The sequence below is a fragment of the Corvus cornix genome, chromosome 4, assembly GCF_000738735.6.
Source record: "Corvus cornix cornix isolate S_Up_H32 chromosome 4, ASM73873v5, whole genome shotgun sequence".
In the NCBI taxonomy this organism is placed as follows: domain Eukaryota; kingdom Metazoa; phylum Chordata; class Aves; order Passeriformes; family Corvidae; genus Corvus; species Corvus cornix.
In genome coordinates this window covers 25,463,193-25,487,331 of record NC_046334.1, presented here as the reverse complement: position 1 = coordinate 25,487,331, position 24,139 = coordinate 25,463,193, and the positions used below count along the sequence as shown (strand labels likewise).

Genomic DNA, 24,139 nt, shown 5'->3' with positions numbered 1-24,139 from the left:
CTATGTGCTCTCAGGTATTGTGTGCACTCAGGGTTAGGAGCTTGTGTTTGTAAAGGTAGAGAGTTTGTGCCATGAAGCTAAAACCTTCAATGAGCCGCACTATCTGTGACTTCATTAGATGCTTCACCTGTGTATATGAGGCTATGACAAACACTTTGTCACTGTTCCATATAGTTAAAGAGCCTGTTTCGCAATCTCTCCACTGCAATTTGACGTTGCTGTGGAAAGCCCCTGACAGTTAGGCTGTCATAGGTCAGGCTAGTTCTGTATGTGGTACTGAAACAGTTTCTGTAAATTGTACTCAAGGTTTCATGCCTTAGAGTTTGGCAGAGCTGTCAAATCAAGGAGGTATGATGCCTCAGAATCTGAGGGGCAATTGTCAAGAGATAAAGTACTGATCATGCAAGTTACTGATACCACAGTTCAGGAAGATCAGTTACGAAAAACTGGATTTCAATCTACAGATGGCTTAGGGCACTCATCAGCTGATGAAGATGGAAAAGCAAAGAAGCTGCTTGTGTGCTTACAATTCTGCCTGTGTGCAATAGCTGTGTAATCCTCATTATTTGTTTAACATCCCCTTAAAACTCATAAATTGCTTTTTAAGGACTGGTCCTTTCTGAGATGCCTTACCTGTTTTAAAACTACTGAATAGGGAGGTCTGGTGTGGAAAACATATTACTCTAGTTTTCTCAGGTTTGCAGATAAGCCTGTGGTAGATGGAAGGAAGTGAGCCAGACCATCCTGAGCCCCAGTTATAGCACCTTAACCACAAAACAAGCTTTCTCTCTAATTAGGCATGTGCCTGAGTAATTTGATGAGTAGGGGTCTTCAATTCTTTCAGTAAACTCTCCGTGCAATATTTCATCTAGATAAGGGTAGTGACTTTTTTCTCCTACGTAGTCCATTATTAGACAGTTTGAAAACTCCGAGTACTTTCCTTAAAAGTTTTAACCTGCTAAAAGACTGGCAACAGCATCAGTGCACATACACAGAAAATAAAACACAATTTGGCTTTTTCCTCCTATATAAAAGCTATTCTTCACCTGAACAAAAGCCATGGCTTGCTGCTTTCCACAGAGGCTTGGTTGTCTTGCCAGATGTAACCCCTGAGGACTGTGCCATGACTCTCAGCTGTAACTGGAGAAGGATGTTGTCTTAAGCATGGCAGCTCCAAAACGGCTCTTTCTGAAAAGCCATTCACATTGTAGGACCAACAGTGGCTTTGTTTCCACTGAACAAGCACAATCTGGGCAACAGCCAAGGCTGCACTATCCAAAGTAAATGCAAACTCAGAAGAGGGCTTAAAGTCCTGCTTCTGCTTCCTTCTATATAAAGTGAGAATTGTAACTGGTATTTCTCTTCCTTCTAGAGTTAATAAAAGTTTCCTTGAGCCCCTAAGGAAGGAGGGGATTGTCTTAGAGCTATAAATCAGTCTCTTATCATATCTAAGTCTGAGTGAGCTTCTGTGTTTGATTAGAGTCTCATGTCCTTGTAGTTAAGAATCTTGTTCTTCATCTGAGCTTGACTCAGATGAACCTGGATGCTGATTTCCCTCTGACCTGGAGCCTTCTGGGCCTACATTTAAGGAGTCAGCAGGCACCTCCTGGCTTACAAATCTGTGTGTGCATCGACTCAACTACAACCTGAAATAAAGCTAAAGAGACAGACGCGCACTGTCTCCCTTCCTGGAAGGGAGCTGCAGCATTCTGTGTGATGCCTGCCTGGGATGTTTGCAGACCCAGACCTTGTGTCGTGGTGGCTGACAGGCAGCAGCTTCTTTGTTCAGACACAGCTGGTGTTAAACCTGTTGGGATCCAGATTGGAGCAAGCAACCAGGCAAAAGCAAGAGGCCATTCTTTGTTGCTATTAGTTACTATCTCATGTTAGACAAAGTTTGCATCCAATCAAAACTTTTGACTTTGCAGAAATCTGGATATGGGTTTTAAGCACACAGCTCCGTCCCATGCCTTCTTCAGAAGAAAAAGTGCAATAGTACCCACACTCTTTTCCATCTGGAAAGAAGTGGCTAGATGATGGATGCTGAGCTGAGATGTTGCAGCGCTGCAGCAGGTACTGGTACCAGAGCTGACTGTGTCATTTCCCAGCTCTATGTGGGCACCACCGGACACCACATCAGCGCCGGTGGCAGCGTGCCGGCGCTCAGCATCTCGGAGCAGCCCGTCGAGGTCCCTCAGGACGCACCCAAGGATGCCCCCTTATGGGGAGTGCACCGGCAAGCCCAGCGCTGGAGATGGCGTGATTAAGAAAACAAGTAATTAAGGAACGAGGAAAAGGTGAGGCGGAAGCAGGGCTGTAACAAGCTTTCCTCTCCACCCTCTCCCACCCATCCCCCGGCGAAGCAGGTCTTAAGATGATGGTTAAAGGATCATTTCTTTATGTTACACTTGCAGGAAGCATTATATTTATTGCACCTAAAGGAAAACATTGTACTACAGCAGCAATCTGCATAATGATCACTGGAAAGCCACTCCCTATTTTGTTTTTCTGAGGAACTGATTAAACTGACATAATAAGAATCCCAGTACAGTTTTGCAAGAAAAGAAAATTCCTTATTAACTATACTTCTGTGAACAAAATGTTGAATGTTTCTGGTATTGCTGTAAACATAAACAACTTGATTATCAAAATATTTGCAAGTAATATGTAAATTAACTTACTTCCATTGTTCCTCTGCTTATAATAAATCACCTTCCTGAAATGCATTCAAAACAAATACTATAGCTTCAAGTTGAACAACAGCCAGATGAGGGTTTCTTCCCTTCACCCTCATCACCCCCTTTGTCCCACGAGTTGCTGGATGTTGTTAAGTTCCCTCTGCCCCTCTTGCATGGAAAATGCTTAGGAACTTGCAGTACATCAGTAGTGGTCATGCAATTCCTTCAGGGTGACTGACCAACAGAGATGATGGGGTATTCTAGAGACCTACAGTTACAGCATGACTTCAGCCAAAAGGGACCTTGGCAGTTATCTGGACCAGCACGAAACAGAGTGAGGACATCGTGTTGCTCAGGGCTGAGTCCAGCTGGATTATTAAAATCTTCATGGATGGATATTTCAGTGCCTCTCTGGGCCCCTCCTGTGGCAGCAAATTCTCTTTTACTTCTTCAATACATGGGGGCAAAATCACTGCAAAAAGATTAGCAAGCTGAGGTTTAAACAAAGTGTCTTCTAGGCTTAATCAAAAAGGTCTGGGTCTGATCTTTCAGATGCATTAATCCAGCAACTGTACAGGTACACCATAAAGCCCGTGGTATAGCTCACACAGAAAGAGTCTGAAAAGTTGACTTTGAGTACTCAATGAAGTCTAAAAATAGTACTTCTGGTTCCAAACTGAAATATCCTAGAAGTGGTCATTATCAAAGATGGTATTTTGTTCCTGTTTTTCCTCCCAAATCTTCCAATTCTTTAAATGTCTTTAAATTTTCTATAGAAATTATAAAACTGAAGAGGATAATATTTTCCTTATTTTTTACAAATATTTATTGTTGTTTTTTTTGGTTTGTTTTTTTTTTTTTTTCAGTTGTAATGTCCATATGTGGTGGTCGTTGTTATGGTTACTAAGAATTGAAGTGTGCCCCTTTATGTTGTTTTTTGCCATATACACCTTAGCCCTATGGGTGATGTGCCCTTGAGTTTTGCTCCTGAGTACTGAGGGATATGCTACAGTTATGCCATCTGCCTTAAAGGACTGCATGGCACTTTGTACTCAGTTAAGGGAGAAACAGGGAATGCAAGTCACCATTCACTTGGGGAGACATGTACACTCTTAGAAGTATTTAAGTATCAAAAGATACAACTTCACCTAGCAGGAACTTCAAAGCTATCCAGATGTCCAGCTGCCATTCTGCTTTCTCAGTTGTTTTTGCTGTTTCTGTCAGAAAAAGTGTAAGGCAAGAAGCTCCTGATCTGATGTCTTTTAAAGGTCACGAGGATCAAATTGAGGGAACAAGGGAAAAGAAAACACTCACTAAACTTTTGCAGAGTCAAGTAAAGGTGTTGACAAGTCAGCAAATACAGTAAAACAGACTTGCTTTTGTACTTCAAATGTATGGTAATGTATCTTTACAAAAATACTGGATTACACGTCTGCAAACTCTAATCTCATTAGAACTGAATTAAATTACAACAATTACATTATATAGCTCCAAGTAGAGATGTGTTTCAATTCACACTGCATAATTTATTTGTTTACCAGCTAGCAAGTGATAAAAAACTTGCAGATTCTGAAAATGCATTCATGTCTTGCTAATTAAATCTGATTTCTGTTGTCAGTATGCAATAAAACTGGAAATCGCTTGGGATGGTTTCCATCCTGCTTTACTCAACACTGCACACCATAATTTGTCTCTGTAGCAAGCTAGGGACCAGTTGAGAGTTAACCCAGTTAACTGGGTCTTAACAAAATTAGTTTTATTTCAAAGGCAGCAGACCATTTGCTAGTATACTCTTTTCCACCTTATTAAAGTGAGGAAGTTATAGAAAACACTGACTTTTTTGTTGTTTGTTCAGTTTGTTGTTGTTGTTTTTTTAACCCAACACATTCTGATGATGACATCTTTTCTTCATGTATCAGCCTATCTGTGCCAGAATATAGATGTGACAGTGAAATTTTTATTTGGCCTCCAGGCAAAGAACAATGAAAGGATTTGGTTGCAGCAGGGATCCGTAACATCAGTGTGTAATGGATGATCAGTGAATGTATGGCCATGGCATGACTTGTCCCCTCAGTAGTGGCAAACTGACCTGGCAAAAAGTATTTGCTATAAATGCTAAACTCTCCTGTAAACACAGTGTCTGTCAGCAGCAGACTCAGATAAGGACTAGATACCATTTGTGCAGTCAGGGCCTCTCTTCTCGTGGCTGGGTAGAAAGTACTTGCTAATGAGGTGTAAATTAGCATTACCCAAAAATTGTGCTAGAGCTTTTTGATACTACTACAGTTGTAATGAACAGTGATTGTGGTTAGCGCATAGGGTTGTACAGAGAGCTACCATTTCACCCTTGCCAGCTTTTGTAAAATTCTCTGAAAGCTGTATTAGGTCAGGAAATGGTTGAAAGTCTCTTGATTGCTCCATTTTCCAAGAGTGAAGGAAAAATGCATAAAGGCAGAGGAGGCCTGACAGTCTTGCTCCCCAGGAGTGAGCTGGTAAGGGGGTGCCCAGTCCTGCTGGGCTGGCCAGGAAGGATGGGTGATGCCAAGCCAGTGGGCTGAGAAGAATGAGTGCCTCTTTTGGAGCAGGAGCACTGGGTTTTCCTTTAGAGGTGCAGGCTTGTCTCTGCTCCTTCTTTCAGATGCCTGGGGTGCATCTGGCCTCCCCCCAGACCTGTGTTCCCTCCCAGCCTGTGGGACACTGGAGCTGAAAATGTGGCTTCTCATCACACATCCAACACCACCTCTTAGCCAGGCACCTGTCTATGCACACACCCCTGCACACACACATGGCTGCAGCTGCCCCACACCTCCTGCCACCACCAGCCTCTCTCCAGCCACCCTCTGCCCTCCTCTTCCCTCCAGCTCTGCTGCTGTCCCTCCAGGACCATGCCACAGCCATGGGAGTAGTCGTGCCCCCAGCAGCAGGTGGGGAGGAAGGTGCCACTGCCAGGTGTCCACCCAAGCCCATGGTCTCTTGGTGGCAGGGCTGGCAGGCTGGCATCAAGAGCAGTCAAGGCTGCCTCTGTTCCATCTGACCCAATGCAGCCCTCTGTTGGCCTTTCCACTCTCTGTTCTAAACATGAGGGAGGACATGTGTCTTTATTACTCCCCCTGCTGAGTTTGCTTCATGTGCCTGATGAGCAGCTGTGGGGAAGCAGCCTGAGAGATCTCTTGAGCAGCCTCCTCAAAACCTCCCAAGGCAGCAGCAAATTGAACTTTATTATTGTTTGTTGTTGCCACATAATGACTTCATTTTGTTATCTGGTGCATGAGACACCAAAATGGCAGTGGCCTGTGGTCTCCTGACCCTTTCTGAGTCTGTTATTGAGGATCCTGAAGAGATGGCCACCCTTTGCAAGTCCCTGATCACTGTGGTGAACCTTTCCTAGGTATTTCCCTACAAGTACATATATTTTTCAAATATGTACATATTTCAACACAGTAGGTTGCATGTCATAATGTAATGCAGTTTCATTGTATAGCTTCCATACTGTGCATTTAACCCAGAATATGAATCAAAATCTTTGCAATAATCTTAAATCATGAGATGTTTTTCTGTTATAAAAGCAGTTTGTTTATATTTCCAAGTGCTCTTTAAAATGCAACAGCAGAATCTTAAAAAAAAAAAAAAAAAAAGGAAACCTAAAGAGAATTTACCTCCCACAAAGCAGAAATTGTTAAGGGAAAAGTTATATGTTGTTATCCTACTTTTTCCCTTTTGTTCTACAGTGTTTTAAGAAACAGGAGTAGGCGGCCAAAATGGCACTGGGCGACAGAGGAATGTTTCTGGATGAACTAACAGCACCCAAGTTCAGCCTGAGCACACTGTACCTTTGTAGCACTTACCAAACAAGAGCGTCAGAGCACTTGGCAGAAATCTAATCAAAAGCAAGGGGCTGTGTAAGCCTAAGCCAAATTTAAATTGTGTGCAATTAACATCAGGGGCTCTGTTTTTCCATCCCAACCTCTTGATGACCAGGCAGCCCTGTAAGTTGTTATCTTTAACCCACCAATCAGAAGAACATAAGAAACAATTTAAATTTTATTCTTTGAGCTTTTCCCTGAAGAATGCTTTTCTGGATTTGTCTATGTTTTCATAAACTTGACATGCTTCAAAGCGTGCTTTACCCTTACAAGACAACAACTTTTTCTGACTGACTAGGCTGGATTCTGAGGCTCCTAGGAAGTGAAAAAAAATAGATTTTTTTCTTCTTCTTGGAACTTTTGTGGGAATGTCAGAATTGCTGAAGCTCTAGGCTGGGTCTGTCAGATAACTCTGGCAAATTCTCAATATGATAACTACAGAAAATACTGTACAGGAAGGGAAAACCCATTAGGGAAATAATAGTAACCAGTATAATTTTTATCTCATGACGCATACAATTTATTAAAAAAAAAGTAAAAATATTCATTGGATGCATTTATGATCAAAGAATAAAACAATACAGATAAAGCAAGATGGAGATCAGCTGGTTTCACTATAAGCTCAAATTACTGAAAATTGTTCCCCTCTACAGGCAATAAAATTTTGTTTTTCTAACTACCCCATAAAATGCAAAAATGGGACCTCCTTTTGCAAAAGTTGAAAGGCTATTGCTTTTAGTTGTCATTTGCTCTGGTTAAAATTAAAAGTGCAAATTTCTATGCACTGAAACATGCATGCACACACAGTGCTCTGTACATTGTCTATTTTATGTCCAGCTTCTGGATATTGTCAGATAAAAGAAGAACACTGTTCGCTTGTGAAGGTGTTCTTAAAAAGCAGCAAAACACACCAGACAAGTAATAGTAAATTAATCTGCCAAAAAGCGGGACATTAAAATGTGTTTTCTCCTCATATCTGCAAAAGTTAGTGAAGCAAGCCTCTTTACTTCAAATAATGAAAATTCAAGAACCAATCCCCTTGTTTTCCCAATGGTGCGACTGGTTTAGGAAGAGAAACTTTTCTGTAATAACAACATACTTTCTCTTAGTAATTTTAAATTTTTTAGGTGCTAGGCTTCTCTATTTCAAATCTTTTTTTGTTTGAAAAAGAAAATCCAAAAATGTGCATTTTATAAAATGAAAGCAGGTGAGATCTTTATCATGCCAGAACCCCAGAATCTGTACCAATAAAATGTTCTGAGAGACTGGTTGTGGGCCATCGTAAAGGCAGCGCATGCAGACTCATCTTCCACAACACCACTTATTGGCATCTGTCCCACTATAGAAATGGGAGATAGTTGTCATAGAGAAGTAACATTAACTTTGCCTCTGGTGATGTTTATTTTGTCTAAGGCACCACCGGATGGGAAGATGGGAGTGGAGAGTGCTGGAACAACCAATGGCCAACATGGCCAGTGGGACCAGGGTGCCATGGTCTTGCAAACTAAATCTGGTAACTGAAGAGGCACAGAGCTGCCATTCAGGGAAGCTCAGAAAGGAGTAGGAGGGAGGAAGCTGAAGCTGGAGGTAAGGTGCTGCAGTAAATAATGAAGATAACAGGGCTGGGGGATAAGAGGTGTATTTCAGTCAGAGTGCGGCAAAGAAATGAGGGATACATATGTACCCTTAATGGAGCTGCTCTCTGGTGTAGGAGATCTGAAAGGCACAGACAGAGTTCACTGAACCCAAGCCCTTTATGCCTGCTCAGCTGGTGGTTCAATATACCGTGTCTGTCGCCTCAGTACATAAAGCCCTGGTGCTGCCATCACTCGCTGAAATGCAGTGTTGCTCCTGCTGAAGTCAGCAGAGTGAAGCAATGCGGCTGCAAAAGTCTTTGTGGCGCGGGCAAGGAGCAGCCAGCCCACGGCGCACTGGGGATGCAGGAGCAGCCTGGTGTGTGTGCAAGGCAGCTTCCCCAAATAAAACCTGACAACTGAAGCTGCTGTGAGGCCTCCCGAGCACTGGTGTATGCCTTACGTCCTGGTCACACGCTGAAATCCATGCCACGAAGCAGTCGTGTGCGTGCTTTAGTCACGTGGAAGTCAACGGGAATTAAACACGTCTTCAAAGTTTGGCATGTGCTCCAGCACTCCTGTGCCCGGGAGGCACAGGGTCATTGTGCTGTCCTGCTGCAGGGAGGTGCATTTCTATCTCACAACAGCTTGCAGACAGCAGTAATCAAGTCAAGGGCTCACAATACTTACTGCTGCATTTTAGCTGTGTCAGAAGGGAGCACATTCCATCCCAATGTGTACAGGGTTTTACACCTTGGAGTAGCAACTGCCCTAAAGCTCCCAAATTTTCAAAGAGCTACATGGGGATTTATCCGGCCAAATCCCATTATAATCAATGGGAGCCGGGTGAATAATTACACTGCAGTTCTTTATAAATAGTGGGGAAGGTTGCCAGTGATTGCTGATTATGACGCTGACTTTTTGTAGATATAGATCCGCACGTCTGCTGGGAACTGCACTTAGACCACCAGGTTATTTCACATATTGGTATAGTTTCCGTATTTACTGTGCATATCACTTCAAAGAACTGAGGTTGATGACTTCTGGTCCACTGTGTTAGCAGTCCGTCTCCTCTCCATCTCCTGTTGTTTCCTTTCACAGTCTGAGTAACAAAAAATGGTGGTGTAAATAGAACTCCAACAAAGAGGTCTGTTGAGCCTGTAATGCTCCCCTGAAAGGAGGCTGTCTAGGGGATGAATGGAGCAGCCTCAGCCGAGCAGTAGCGGGGAAATAGATGACTTGGCATTGGACAGTGGCAGCCAGCAGGGTGCATATGCCCAGCGTAGCGGCAGATAATGGTTAAGCTAGTCAGTTGGAGGGCTAAATGAGAGTACATTGTCTAACCCTGTAACCGTAACTAAATTGTAACCTGAAAAGAGTTTATAAACATCTGGCTGCTAGCCCATGTCTAGAGCTTAATAGCTAAATCTGAGGTGCAGAATTTTTTAAGGCTGCTAATCATTATTGGAAGTGTTACTGTCTTTAGCAGATTAATTGCATTTCAGGATTGTAGAGAGTACTAAATTGTGCTGAAAGCATCTCATTTAGGATTGACGCTATTTCCATTTGGAAATAGACACTCATTTGGAAACTCATTTAGGTTTCATGACATTTTGCTGCTGATTTTATAGCTCTGCTAAGTATTTAATACAGAACCCTAGTCCAGTGGTACACCTTAACATCAATAATTATTGTATTAATGTCTTTATCCAGATCCTTATATGTTTAAACTTGAATGGAGTAAGTGACACATCTGTATCTTTAGATTTCTCACAAATTTAGCAGCACAGGAGCACATTTCCCTGTATGCTCCTATTTTATTTTAATATTGCTATTCAGTAACAATGAAAAACATATACGGATTAGACTAATAAGCATGTGACCTCCTCTGCAGAATAGCTTTTCAAGCTTTTTATAGCTTTCATTATTAATAGGAGAGCATCTAAGTGCACCAGATTTGTGTTGCAAATACTTACAATAGTTGGAATAATTTTCTAATTACTTAAACAATGCACTGTAACAGTACCAATTGAAATTCCTGTAAGCTACAGGCTTGCTAATTGTTTCCTTTAGTAAACCTAATTTATAGGGCTGTGCAAATAGTTGCTGGGTTTAAAATATTTTGGCAGCTGAGCTGCAAAGAAAATGTTATGGACTGAATGGAAACTTAATTTCTTTAGATTTGTTAGCACAGCACAAGGATTGATTTGAGGTTATAGAAACATTTTTTAACACCTGGCAAACTGTTTCATTTGGTTTTCATGTATATTTAATAAAAGAAAAGGATTGGATCATAAACATGAGAGGTAAGTAGTCCCAGCTCTCCCATTTTATCTGCTGGTTGAGTGAGTAGGGCAATTTACCTGGGATGTTAACAACTTAAATTCAAGACTCCAAACTGTTTCAAACTTTTTACTAAAAGGTTTGCCTAACGCTTGGACGAAAGTCTTAATGCTGGAAATGAAGTATTTTGAGCAGGACCTCTGTTTCTTTCCTAGGATAACTAGATTTTAAAAATAACCCAAATGCATCAAGCAAGTAAATCAGAATTTGTGGGTCAGATTTCTTGTGCTAAATCTTTGTTTGCAAGCCTGATGTGGGAGCACAGCACACATCTACAGAGGCAAGAGAGACACTAAGGTTCAGAGAAGGGCTCTGACCCTTCTAATCCATGTCCTCTCACTGCTGTGCAAAGTGAGTAACACAGTCATTGGGCCATAAGATTATTCTTCCTCTTTCTGATTTATTCTATAATCTTATATAATTTGGAGCATACTCTCCATTCAAATGTGTAGTTACCAAATCCCCTGGTTATTGGTTAAGGTCACAGTGTGAACAGAGACATGGAACACGGAGGGGCAGAGAGGACAGATTTGAACCTGGGTCTCCCATGGCCTAGACAAGTATTTGCCATCTTGTCTCACTTATCTGTTTGAGTGTGCATGAGTGAGTATAACTGATGACTGACTGTGCAAATCTGTTACCAGAACTGGAATATATCACTTCAGAAATGTCCACTGCCAACCTTGGAAACGAAAGGGAAACAGCACTAGGTGAATTTCCCCAATTTATTTGAGTCATCCAAACCAATAAACCATATAATGAAAAAAATGTTCAACCAGCTGTACTTGATTAATGAAACTTCTCATAGTGTGAAAATTGACGAAGACCTTGGGTGTTCCATTTATCTGAAATTGCTATCAATACTGTAACTTTTATTATGTTTTTTGAAGAGGCTTTTGCTCTGGAAAATCTCTGAGTAATATTGTACATTTGGGAAACTTGTTTAAAAAAAAAACTTGCAAAGGGATTTCTATTTTTTGTTGTTTTCTAGGTTTTTTTTACTGGATCTGGACTGAAACCAGCAACTAACAAGGTTTTATTTTTCAGTCTTTCTGAAGACTGCATTTTTTGATAGTCCTTGGGTTTTCTTCCTGTTCTTTAACATACTTATGATTTAGCTATCCCAATAAAGAACTTTTGGGTCTTTTTTCCCCTCTGTTTTTTACAGGACCAAGTAAGATTTACTTGAGGACAGGTCTGCTATGTCTTTTTTGCTTTACTCTGAAGGTGTCTAGAGAGAAGTAAAATACAAAAAGAAGGTGCTTTGCCAGGCACAGACGTAACTTTTGTCATTCAAGTTCTCAAGGTCAAGTCTAACAAATCTAACTCTTCCCAAAGACAAATACTTTCTTCTCCACACCCCCCATCTGCAGCCTCCTGGCTAGCTGTGGCATTTATACCATAACGCTGAGAATGAGCATGAAATGTCCTACTAACAATTCCCTTCTAGGGTTAAGCTAGTGGCAGATGACTTGAGGACTATGCAAGGCCTTGCCCCAAACTGGGGTTTGCAGTGACCTTTTGTATCCCTATCACTAAAGATAAACGTGAAGAACCAGCCCTCCTCCGCCTTCCCAGGGATCTGAGCTCTTATCTCTAGTCGTTGCTCACCAACACTTTTATCTGTCAAAACCCTCTCCGCTGCCCTAGCAACAAGCATCCAGGCTCTTTTCCAGCTGACATAAGCTTCCTGCCACCTTTTGATGACAAGTGCTTCCAACATTTCCAGCTGTCAGGCTTTCAGCATCTGCTCCACATGTCACCAGGCTGACTTCACTGAACTTTGGGCAGCTTTGCACTTAGCCAGTTGCCCAACACTATACCGTGAGAATGACTTTGTCCTGACCACAGTTACTTCTCCACCTCTTTATATGCCCACACACTGACAATCAGGGTTGATGTTTTTTCTTCCCGATAGCTTTTGCCATTGCATCTGTATATAAATACATGTTTTATTCGGACATTGTCAGCTCTTGCATTTTAGCTATCAGCTAAACATTAGACATAGTGCAGTGGCTTCAGTAGGGCTCCATTAAATCTACTTACAATGCTTCTCTTCTAATTTGAGTTTGAGCAGGAGTGGCTCTTCTGGATCCTTGGTGTCCTTGACTTAGACATAGCATGAAAATTAGAAAATAGATTCTCTTGCTATTGAACAGTCAGACTCTTCAAAATAGTCAATACTGGTACTTCTGCTTCTATTAATGTATATGGAATTTTACTGCTTATTTCCCTAGGACCAGCTCTAGGCCATCATTTCACACTTCATTAACTCCACCTAGAATATGTGTTGGTACCAAATTCCCTGGCAAATTTTGCCCTCTTTTTTTTTTTACCCCTGTTTCTGCACTGTCCTTTCAATAGTGTGTCAGAAATGAAATGCATCAGCCAGACGAGAATCTCCCACTGAAGTAGATTATGCCATTACAGTATTCACCAGCACCTCCTTCTTATCTCTTTTTTGAGTACTGCTGTGTGTAAAGTTTTCCACAAGCTCTTCTAGATCCTTTTTCTCCTTGAGAGGATCAAAGATAGAATGAGTGTGAGAGACAGACAAGCAGGGGGGAGTTCAGCTGCCAAATGCTGCAAGCCTAGGCCTTGGGGTGCTCAGCCTTATCAAGACTACCATAAGACTGAAAAGGTATATTTTTCCTGTCCAAGACTCAGGTGTGCTTAGCCCTGCCCGGCAGATGGTCATTAGATTGCCATTTCCTGCTTGCTGCTCTCCTAGCTTGTGGAACAGCACCCCAGCCCTGGCTCCTTGTGATGGAGTGTACATCCCTGGGGGACCCTTTAATGTGCTCCAGAGACAGGCTACACCAAGATGAAACTGATACTGCAAATGCTTTATCTGCCCTCACCAACTTACCTTGGTGCTGGGCAAGCCATGGCAGCAAATCAAAACTGAACCTGCTGTAACATACTTGTTTCTTTGCAAATGTCTGGGCTGAGGGCCTGTTTTTGAGGTGCACTTTATGTGACCTCCCTGCATTGCTTGGTTCCCATGCAGAAATGGAGATTGCAGGAACAGCCATGGAACTAGGTAGGTCTCCTGCTCGGCTGCCAAACTCATCACAAACCACTCATGGTATCTAGTTGTTTTCATTCAGTGCTCATTTGGGCTTGGGTAAAAGAGCTGAGCCCACACCCTTAACCCTTGTGTGACTGAGGAAGATGGTGGGAGCACACAGTTGGCAGGTGTGCAGAAGAAGGATGCTCCATGGAGCAGCTCACATTTGGATACAATATACAAACAATAAGTGTAATTATCACTGGGTGAACTTCACCCTAAGGTAGGTTGTGGCACTTTACCAGCATAGATGTGCTATATTGTAATCCACATTCTAGATCCAGTGATCCTTTTGAGTTTCACATGCGAGAAAATGCATCTCTTCCATCCATTTTGAGATCAGCTCAGTTGGTTAGAGCATGGTGCTAACAATGCCAAATTCGCCGGTCTCATACCTGTATAAGCCATTCACTTAAGAGTCAGACTTGATGATCCTTGTGGGTCCCTTCCAACTCAAAATAATCTGTGATTCTGTGAACTTTACTTTTGACTTTCATACTACTCCTTGCTGTTTACTAGTTAGTTGCAGCAGTTGCAAGGCAAGCCTTAACAGTTAATGTAGTTTCCAGCTGTATTGTGTCGTAGACAGAAGTTTTTCATACAAATCTTTTCTTGTTCATCTACTTAATGAGCAGTACAAAGTTGAGAAGGATGTCAATCTTTCTAGCAAGGTTTCTAAAGCTTAGTTCTGAATTTAGGGACTGATTTCCACCCAGTGTTTTCTTGTGAAGGCAGAGCTAGCTTTAGAATTCCAGAGGTACCTTATGAATTTACAAAGTCTGTTTCTGTGGGGAAGCTAAGATGTCTTATTTCAGCTCTTCCAGTAACTATCGTATTCTAGTGAAAGGCTGAAACAAAAGAGTAAAGATAAATTTATCATTTCACATGTGTGGGATAGATTATAACACTACTACTTGCTAATATTTTCAACAGTCTAGGTCCCATTTCCAAAATCCCTGGGTGCCAGGTACATTAAACTCTCTAAGGATATGTCTTGCAGCCAGATTTTTAAATATATGTGGGTACCTCAAGAAACAGATAAGCATCTGTAAGCATCTAACAGGATTTTAAATATGTCTTCTTACGTTGATTCCAACAGTTATTTTTTTTCCTCCTTCTGTCGTGTAAGTTACTTACAAAATCAAAACCTAAGAATACTTTTGAAATCTTTGAACGTGTGCTTTAGTAGATGATTTTGAAAATCCATCTCTATTTAAAACTCCCCATTGTGTGAAAAAAACCCCAAATAACCCGCCATTCATATCACTGGGATGATTGCAGTGCTACAGATCACAGAATGCAAATGAGACAGCTTTTCCTATATTGAAGAATTCAGCATCTGAAGGAAACAGGCTGTGTGAGGCTAAAAGATTATCTTCAAATTATCTTTCTTTCCTTGTTGAAAACAAATGATTAAACCTCCTAATTCTTAAATTACAGTGTATTTTCTTGTCTTGCCTGATTCTTCTTTTTTTTTTGGGGGGGGGGGGAGGGTGGGAGGTGCCCTAGTTCCTGAAACTCTACCTCTCAAAACGCTTTTGCCTTACCTGTTACAATTAAGCTATTGTTTTGCTTAGGAAAGTGGCCTGACTTAATTCAGGTTTGTGCCTCGGAGTAAACTGAAATGATTAATAGCTCTGCGTGTGCCTAACGATGTGAGCCGTGCAGCCACTAAAGCACCTGTCTCAGTGTGTAACCAGCCAGGGTTCCCTGTGGTGCATGGCTGGAGATTCACATAACAAAAAAGGCAATTAGACAATGTTAGGGATTTGAATTTAACTAACAATGCAGGGAAATTGCCTGGGAAGGATTAGTTATCTCTTGCCTGACAAAAACAGGTATCACTGGAAAACTCTTTAATTGTCCTTCCATAGTGGCTCCATATGGAAAGTTTTATGTCTAATGAAGACTGTCAGGGTTAAGTTCTGAAAACAAAGATCTGGAAAGTTGAAAATGTTCTTAAATTAGCATTTCTGCTACCTTCTTAGAGCAGTCCTAAGTCTGCCAGTTGCTCCTAGTTTTGGCTGTGCCTCTAATGGCAACCTGTTGTGTCCAAACAGAAAATTCTCCACTATTTTAGCATCACTTTTGTGGTCTGAAAATGTCTCTAAAAGGATGATCTGCAGCATCTGGGTTTTGAAAGAGCTGCCTTAGTAATATTGCCTCACTGTGAGTCTTAGAAGGTATATAAATTCTTTCTCGTGTCTGTCCTGTAAGACACTGAGCATACCTCTAACTTGTGCTGGTCCTTCTGGCCGGACAGCTGCTCTGTGTGCGTGGTGATTGGTTTTGGAGTTTGCTCCATCAGCTGCTCCACAGCGCAGCTTTCTGTGTTGGTTGGTTATTTTGATCAGCCGTGAGAGCGATGGGCTGGCTGGCTGATTGCTGAGGTGTTCCTCCTGGCTGGGTGACAGCCTTGCTGGCTGACCCCGGCCAACTGGCTTTAACTCTGGTGCAGGATAGCAGCTAATATTTTCCAAGGCATCTAGGTGATTTAGGAGCCCGTGGCTCACCCTGAAAGCAGTTGATGCATTTGGAAAATGTTACTCTATTAAACTCACCCCAAAGGGATATAGTGTGGGCTAATTTATGTTTGTATGAGAGCTTGGGGTCTTGGATTCCTGTGATGTGAATATCTTGCACTCTCCTTTTCGTACAGAGGCAAACAAGATCCATTCCTGTGGTTGTTTCACCAGACAGTCAGGCTGTACTAAAACTACATCTGCTGATAAGAAAGCAACTTCTAGATAAATCATATAGGCAGGTCTCTGAAGCCTAGAAATAAGAACTTCTGGCTCCAATAACAAAAGGCTGGCTGCCCAGCCTAGGGAAGGCTGCCTACTGCTCTGGTAGCAATCAATCCATCACCCTTCCTCTGGGATTGCCAACTGTGGCCACATCACAACAGCTGTCAGAGCTGATAGGCTTGGTGAGGATGGCAGTGGGCTGCCAAAGCAGCTGAAGCCGAGCTGCCCTGCTGGTTGCATGGGGGTTTTTCATGACCCACCAGGCACCCAGGGGACAAGGTGGTGGTCCTTTCTGGAGTCTTGGTGGCTCTGCTCTTGGTTGATACCCTTGATGGCTGAAGAGAGCTAGCGAGACCCCTGGAAGAGGGTTGAGAGAGGTGCTCCATGGCCCAAGATGGGAGAACAAAGGGTTATAACAACAGGGAGATATACAGGAGACCTGGTCAGCAAGGCAAGGTGTGTTTTATCTGTTTATTCTTCATTCTTGCTCATATATTCCTTAAATATCTTCATATTCTCCTGCTGCAGAATAGGTATAGTGGCCTGAGCTGACCAGCATGTGCCTGTGATGTTCCTTGTGGCACCTAACTGCCCTCCTGCCCTCAGAAAAAATCATAAATTAAATTTACATGTCTCTTGCTGGATTTCCCACATGGGTCTTTTTAAGTCTTGAGCCAGTCATTAGGATTTTTGTGGCTTGTGTGTAGTTATACTGCATGAGTTCTTTAATAAACCATTCTGAGGGCAAAAGTGTCTGTATGAGAGGGGAGAGAGGGACTGGGTGGCTTCTCTGTGGGTGTCTGAAGTGAATGAGAAGTGACGGAGAAAACAAAGGATTAAGAAATAGTTAAAGGATAAAGAGAATGATCAATAAGAAAGAAAGGAAAAGACTGTGAGGAATATTGCTGATGGGTTTTAAATTTGAATTTGGGTGGACATTTTTTTTACACACCTGGGGGGAAGAAGTTGGAGGGAGCCTTGGTTGCTGTTATGCTTTCGAATTATAATCTAAGTGCTGCTGTGATTATACATCATTCTGATTGCTGTGGGCTAGTGATTAGAGCATAAAACTTGGAGAAAAAAATACTCTGTTTTTCTTGACTGTAAAAGACTTGCTGGGTGGTTTTGAATGAGTTATTTCACTTCACTGTGCCTCATTTTCCTGATCTGCAAAAGAAGGATATTAATGCCTATTTTTGTGAAGGCAGTCTGAGAAACTAAATGGAAACTTCTGTATAAATGTCAAGTGTCATTATTATTGTTCTTAAACTAATCCATTGTAGTCAGCTGCTTTTATAGTTTTTATGAAAGCAAATACAATGGAAGCTACATAATTGGCAGCATAAAAATGTTGTTTTATTTAGAAAAAAGACAAAAAGTGTCTGAAAAAATGCAGCAGTGGGTTGCCTTTTTTCATCAATTGCAAAAATCTTTGTTAGGAGTGAACTATACCATACCAGGTAATAAAGTTACTCTGAAGTATATGTGACACAATTATGAGAAGTAACAGGCTCTGATAATTTTTGTTATATGTTTGGCTCACTATTTTCCTGGCACAGTCAAAGATTTTCAGTTATTTTTGAGTAAGTAAGAGTAAAAATGTATGTGTTTACTTCTTTGCCAGTATCTGGGAGGTGAAGTTTCCTAAGGCTGTGACTTAATCCTAATTTTCAGTTGAGTAGTTTGCAGTGTCTGGCTCTTACACCACTAGAAACAGTACAACAAACATTGACACTTCTTGGTGAGGTGGATATGACCCATCTTTAAATACAATACTGTTGGAACAAGGTAATGGAACTTTGGGAAAAGGTGAATCCCACTACTCTTCACATTTGCCTAAATCCTATTTATCTGAAAGGTAGTCCTACCCCTGCCAATTCACCTTGAGGGTGGATAGTCCAAATGATTCAGCCAAGGGCCACATGCAGAAGGCTTTATCCTTAGGGCATCTGTATGGCAGGGTGCTCTTAATCCAGGATGCTGATTATACTAGTAAAATTCAATGTTTGCCAGTTTAGTTTGTTCTTCTTCTCCTGAATTTGTCCTGACAGGAACAGGATTCTTCTGGTGTAACTGTATTTATGTTGTGATAGAGAAAGAGGAATGTGGTATAGGTTTTTAAGACAGGGCACTGTTGATCATAGGTAATACGTCCTCATACATTTAAGCAATTTGGCAAAAATCTGTTGTATGGTCTTGACCTTAACGTGACCCCGGAGTGAGTAACTTGTGACCTGTCTGTCCTCATCAGCATCAGTACTGCTGCCTTCTAGGACAGCCCAATTAAGAAAATTTTATGGCTGCTGTAGGACAACTTAGTATCTGCAAGGCAGGCTGTGTGCAACAGTTCTGGCTGTTCATTTTCAGTCCCCAGTGACTGCATTGCAACAACTGCCTCTTCAAAGTGCTTTCCTCCACGAGGCACACATGCCTGTTTCCTGAAGGTTCACCTTCAGACAGCTTCTCTTTATCTGTGAGCTCGTTCCCTCTAAAACCACAGCTGTTCAGGTACAGGCATTACACCACATGTAATGGTGTAGAGTGATATGCAATGGGTCTGTAAGATGATGGACATAGTGCTGGTGTTAAAATAATTACACCATAACATGAAAAGAGTCAAATCTGTATCCTGGTAAGTCAGGTTCATTCAGAAGAAAAGTTTTAATGACATTTCAGCAAGGTATTGGCCTTTAAATACAGATGCTATTTCACAAAATAATTAAGAGCCAGTTTGGAATGGGGCTTTTTGTTTGGTGATTGGTTACATTTTTCCTTTAAAAAAATTTTGTTTTAAAATTCTTGTACTTTTGGGGACATTTGTGAGGATTGCTCTTTTCTTGCTCTGGTCAGCATCCTACCTCTGTATGAGGTGTAGTGAATGCATTAAGACTGTGGGAGAGGGCAAACAATTTTTCTAAAACAACATACATGTTGGATCTTTACATTTCACCTTTTGATCCTGATGGTGAAAAATAACACTAAATTTATGAAAATAATGTGATTTTTTTACTTTAAAGAAAAACCAAGTGTTGGATTTGTAGTTAATCAGTGAAGTGTTAACATAAAATGTTGTTCTTGGGAATATGGGACTGCTCATCCTGTCAGTGAAGCTAAGAAGAATTTGCTACGTGTAACAGCACTGGGAGGCAAGATTATTTTTCAGGGTAAGTACAGTAAAATTCAGGTAATACTCTTCATCAGAAAACATTTGTAAGAAAAATGCTAAAAAACATTCATTTAGTTACACTATTAGGTAGGTTTTATTTTCTTTTTCAATAAGAATAGTGAGTGTACATACACACAAAAAAATGCCTTTCTCTACCATTATTCTGAATTGCAAGTTGCGAATGACATTTTTTCCTTAATATGTCTTTTTCAAGAAATGTAAAGATGGATTTAATTTTTAAGACAGTGGTCTCATTGAAATTCCATGTCAGGAAAGTCCTCTGAGAAGATGAAATGCAGGCAGTCGAACAACAGAGCCACAGAAAAGAAGCCTCATCTCCTAAAGCTCAACAGACAATATTAAAATGAGCTGACTGAACCCCAGTCCTGTGTCTTGTGGGCTCATTTTTGGGGAAATGAGGTCCACTACGATTTTCTGATTGCAGCACTAGAGGCTTCCTCGTGCTTTTCTACTGGCCACTTAGGGTGGAATGACAAATCCTGCTTTGCCATTACAAAGCCCAGTTGGACAGCTTTCTCCCAGTTCTCCCAAAATGGATTAAAGTGAATACAGACAGAGACAATGAGTAAACTATGATGTAAAGTTTATATACAAGAATATAACATTCATCTGGAGTATTTACAAGGTTAATTAAAGCAATATTTTACAACTCTTTCAGGTTAACCACTGGGTATATTACAGTTAGGCTACAGATGGTTTAATTTGCAAAACAATTAAAAACTAAAAAAAGTTGCATTCAGATTAATCAGCTCCAAAACTTGTTGGTTTTTTTTCTGAGAGTGAAGGGCTGAGACTTGTAGAAAATAAAATGTGAGAATGGTTAATATACTCTTACTGGTGCCTATGTATCACATGCAAGAGTCGTAATGTGACCTTTATAGAGTTAATACAGACAGCAAGCCATGTCACCTCAGCGGAAGCGCTGTGCCCGCGGTGACAGGCCAGCAGCACGCCTGGCTTTCTCTGCATCTCCTACTGTGGCACAACAAACATGCACATTTACAGAGAAGCAGCAATATAAATGAACCAGCATTACCGAAACAAAGAGGGAAAGACCTCAGACCAAAGTCACGTTTGCAACCATAAAAAACCCCCCAAGCTTTAAGCGAGATACTTTAATACTTCCCAAAAATAGTCATTTTTTTTTTTTTTATTACATTTTAACCTATGTACAGAAACGGAGGGGTTCTTCCCCTCTCGGAGAGCGGTCACTGTGTCTTGTGCCCACGGCATCTCGAGGCTCAGAGGGGCCAAAGCAGGAAGGTGCGGGAGGCCCAGAGAGCTTGGGGCAGGGGTGGCTGCTGGAGACAGCCAGGGATGACGCCACTAACACTGGAGTTTGCGGATGCTGCGGGAGAACCGCTTGAAAGCCCGCTGCCCTTTCTGCCACCGCTTCAGCGAGGTGATCACGAGTTCCCCAGCTTGCTTCTGCCCCATCACCAAGTAGGGGACGTTGATGTCGTTCATCTCGTCGCAGGTACACTGCAGGCCACCTTTGAGCCAGAGCACTATCTTCCTCAGATCTCTTTCTGTCAGCCCATTCAGCTTGTAGATGGTTTTGCTCTTTGTTTCGGGGGTGATCTTGGTATCCCCATTGATGTAGGCAATCTCCTTCACTTTTATCTTCAAGGCTAATAGAGCGAGGGGAGGGGGAAGTGGGGAGAGGGAGAGAGATTGAGAGGTTTTTTTCCCATTAGTGCACATAAAGAGGACCTGGGGAGGGAGGTGCTCTATTGCTAATTAAACTGTCAGGGCTGACAGAAGAGGCAGCAGGTGGCTCCATTTCTAAAGCCACAAAGGGCATGCAAGTCATTTCAGTTTGAATCAACCTTAGGGCTGAGGTTTTTTGGATTTCTTTTCTCCTCTTTCCCCTCCCCCTCTTTTCCCTTCCTTTCTAAATTAATATTTTTTCCAGCTTTTCTCCTGTTCGCAACAGAGAGAGGGCAGGTTTGCTACACTAACCAGAGCACCATTTTTTCTGCTAGGAGAGGACAGCCTTCCCGAAAGTAGCGTTTGAAGGGGAGGTGGGGAGGCAAGTACCTAGACCTAATCTGAAACCTGATCTCTGCTGCAGCTCAAAACTTCTACACTTAATTTATTAGGCTGGAGAGGATTTTAGGCAAACCTGCAAGGAAATGATATTTCACATGCATTGTTTTTTTGAAAGAATAGATCCCACGGAGGGCAAATTGGTCCAACAGCTGCATTAGATTTGGTAAAATAACTAGGAGGGGGATACAGGGCTCTGTAAGAAGCTGTGGGGCATGTTTAGCTTTAGGAGGATTTATCTGAGTGCAATTTGCCAGGCCAAAACTATTGGTTGTTTTAGCAATTATGTGCCACAATCATGGTTTCAGGTTTTGGGTGGGTTTTTGTTTTCTTTTTTTTAAAGAAAGACTTTTGAATTGTTGTAGATACTTATACTACAAATCTGTTTCCAGGTATTAAACACTGACCTATTGTAAAAGGATTCCCCTCCTTATTCCCTTTTGCTCTTGAAATGCTAATGTGTGGATAATGTGTCCTTCAGCTGTCTGTGCTGAAGGGGCTTTCTTGTCCTCTTCTAACCCCAGATCTTCCCATTAAGTTTATATCCCCAATTGTCTGTGCATTACCTTCTCTGTCAAATGATATATAGAGCTTCATTCTTAATCTGCAGAGAGAGTCTTTCTTACGATAGACTGAGATTGGTCATGCGGCTCTGTCTCAAACATCTAAATGAAGCTTTGCTCTACTTCTCCCCAGGCAATAGTCTGCATGAAAGATTCTCTCTTTTTTTTTTTCTTTTCTTCATTTTACTTTCTATTGGGCTTGCCAGCAACGTCCACATAAAAGAGCAGTACTTCAAAACAGTAAACAGAAAAGAATGATAAAAAGGGCTGCCTTTTACTCCAAGGTGGAATTTTGTGTTTCATGACCCAACGGTCAAAGCCCTGCCTTTATTCAGGCACATCTCTTACTGACTCCAGCGGGAGGTGTACCTGATCCTCGACTCTCAAGTTTCAAGCGAGAGGAGCTCTGCTTCCACTTACCAAAGTCGTTTTTGCAGAGGTTTTCCACGATGTCATTATCATCTTCATTTTTATTTTTGCAGGCATCACAGACCTTGGGTGCTGGAAATGCAAGCAACAGCCCCCGTCAGACCCGGGGAGAAAGGAACAGCAGGTGGCGTTGGGAACCCTTTAGGAAACGCCAGCTTTCCCTCCCTTCACCCCAGAGCCTGCTCCTTCTCCCCCCAGCCCCGGAGCTGCCCGAGCACTTTGTGGCGCCTTACCCTGCTGCAGACCCGCTTCAGGGGTCACGGTGGGCTTTTAAGGTCATGCCTCGACCAAAAGTTTTTGTTTTAACGGGGAAAAAAGTGCAAAGGGGGTGGGGAGGGAGATCGAAACAAGACACAGAGCACCCCAGCTCCGCGCTACAGCGACGACCCTCGCACAAGGCGATCAACCCTCTGGATGCCGCGCGGCTCCAGTGCCGAATCCCAGACCTTTTCTTTGAGGGTGGAGACGGGTGCAGGCCGGTGACAGTCCCCCGACGGCGCCTGCCGTTTCCCGGCCCCTTTGGAAAAGCCTGCCTGAGCCTGGTCTGCGGCCACCTCCCCGGTCCCCTCGTCCCGGAGCACCGGGGCGTGCTGTAACTCAAGGCAGACGCTTTGGTCCCCTTGTGGAAAGCCGGGGAGGGACCCCGCTGTCGGGGCGGCTCATCGGGCGCAGATGCTGCCGGCCCGGGGCCACTCGGCCGCTCCTTCTTACCTTCCCTGGTGACGGGGAGGATGTGATCGCTGCTGGCCAGCGGGATGCAGAGGTCGTTGTCCTTGGGGAAGCGGCTGCAGTCCAGCATGTCGGGCCAGGGGAAGCCGAAGGCGGACATCACCGGGGCGCAGCTCTCTTTCACCTCCTCGCAGAGCGAGTGGCAAGGCTGGATGATCTCGTCCAGGTCGTCGATGCAGACGGGGGCAAAGAGGGAGCAAAGGAACTTCCTGGTGTCGGGGTGGCACTGCTTCTGCACCAGCGGGATCCAGGTGGACGCCTGCTCCAGCACCTCCTGTACCGTCTCATGCCCCAGCAGGTTGGGCAGCCGCATGCTCTGGTACTCGATGCCCCGGCACAGCAGCATCGGGGCGGGGATGGGCTTGCAGTTGGAGCGCTTGTAGGAGAAGTCGGGCTCCCCGAAAGGGAAGAGCCCGGCGGCCGAGCCCATGCAGTGGGACGCCAGCAGGAGCAGGGCGCAGAGGCGGCGCTGCATTTTGGGGCGCGGAGGAGGTAGAGGGGGGGCTGGCGAAAGGCTCGGGGGGCCGGGGTGACGGGGCGGGCGGCGCGACGCTACCTCAGCTGCAGGCAGCGTCCCCCAGCCCGGGCTCCTGCTGCCAGGCGGGGACGGAGGGTCTGAGCGAGATGCTGGGGCAAACGGGAGTTTTCTGGATTTTTTTGTATGCAAATAGCAGGGGGAGCGGGGGCTGGGAGGAGCCTGGTGACAGCCATCCAGAAAGGATTGGTCACTACTTTCTCGGTCTGCTTTTGCTCAGGGGGATTGTCTTTTGGCAGGAAATCCTTGCAAGGAACATTACCGTGCGAGCACGGAGAAGGAGGGAAAGATCCCGGCGAACAAAGAACCCCGAGGAGCTCCTGTGCCGGGCAGGGGGCGCGGGGCCGCCCCGAGCCGCGGGGAGCTGGAGGT

General features: G+C 43.2%; 1 protein-coding gene across 1 annotated transcript; it reads right to left on the bottom strand.

Annotated features, from left to right (window-relative positions):
• Positions 1-20,028: 20,028 nt before the first annotated feature.
• Positions 20,029-23,844, bottom strand: SFRP2 (secreted frizzled related protein 2). Its single transcript, XM_039551551.1, has 3 exons — positions 23,215-23,844; positions 22,495-22,575; positions 20,029-21,093 (listed from the first exon to the last, which is right to left on the bottom strand). The coding sequence occupies exons 1-3, from the start codon at positions 23,705-23,707 to the stop codon at positions 20,789-20,791; spliced, it is 879 nt and encodes a 292-aa protein (XP_039407485.1). The 5' UTR covers positions 23,708-23,844; the 3' UTR covers positions 20,029-20,788.
• Positions 23,845-24,139: the final 295 nt, after the last annotated feature.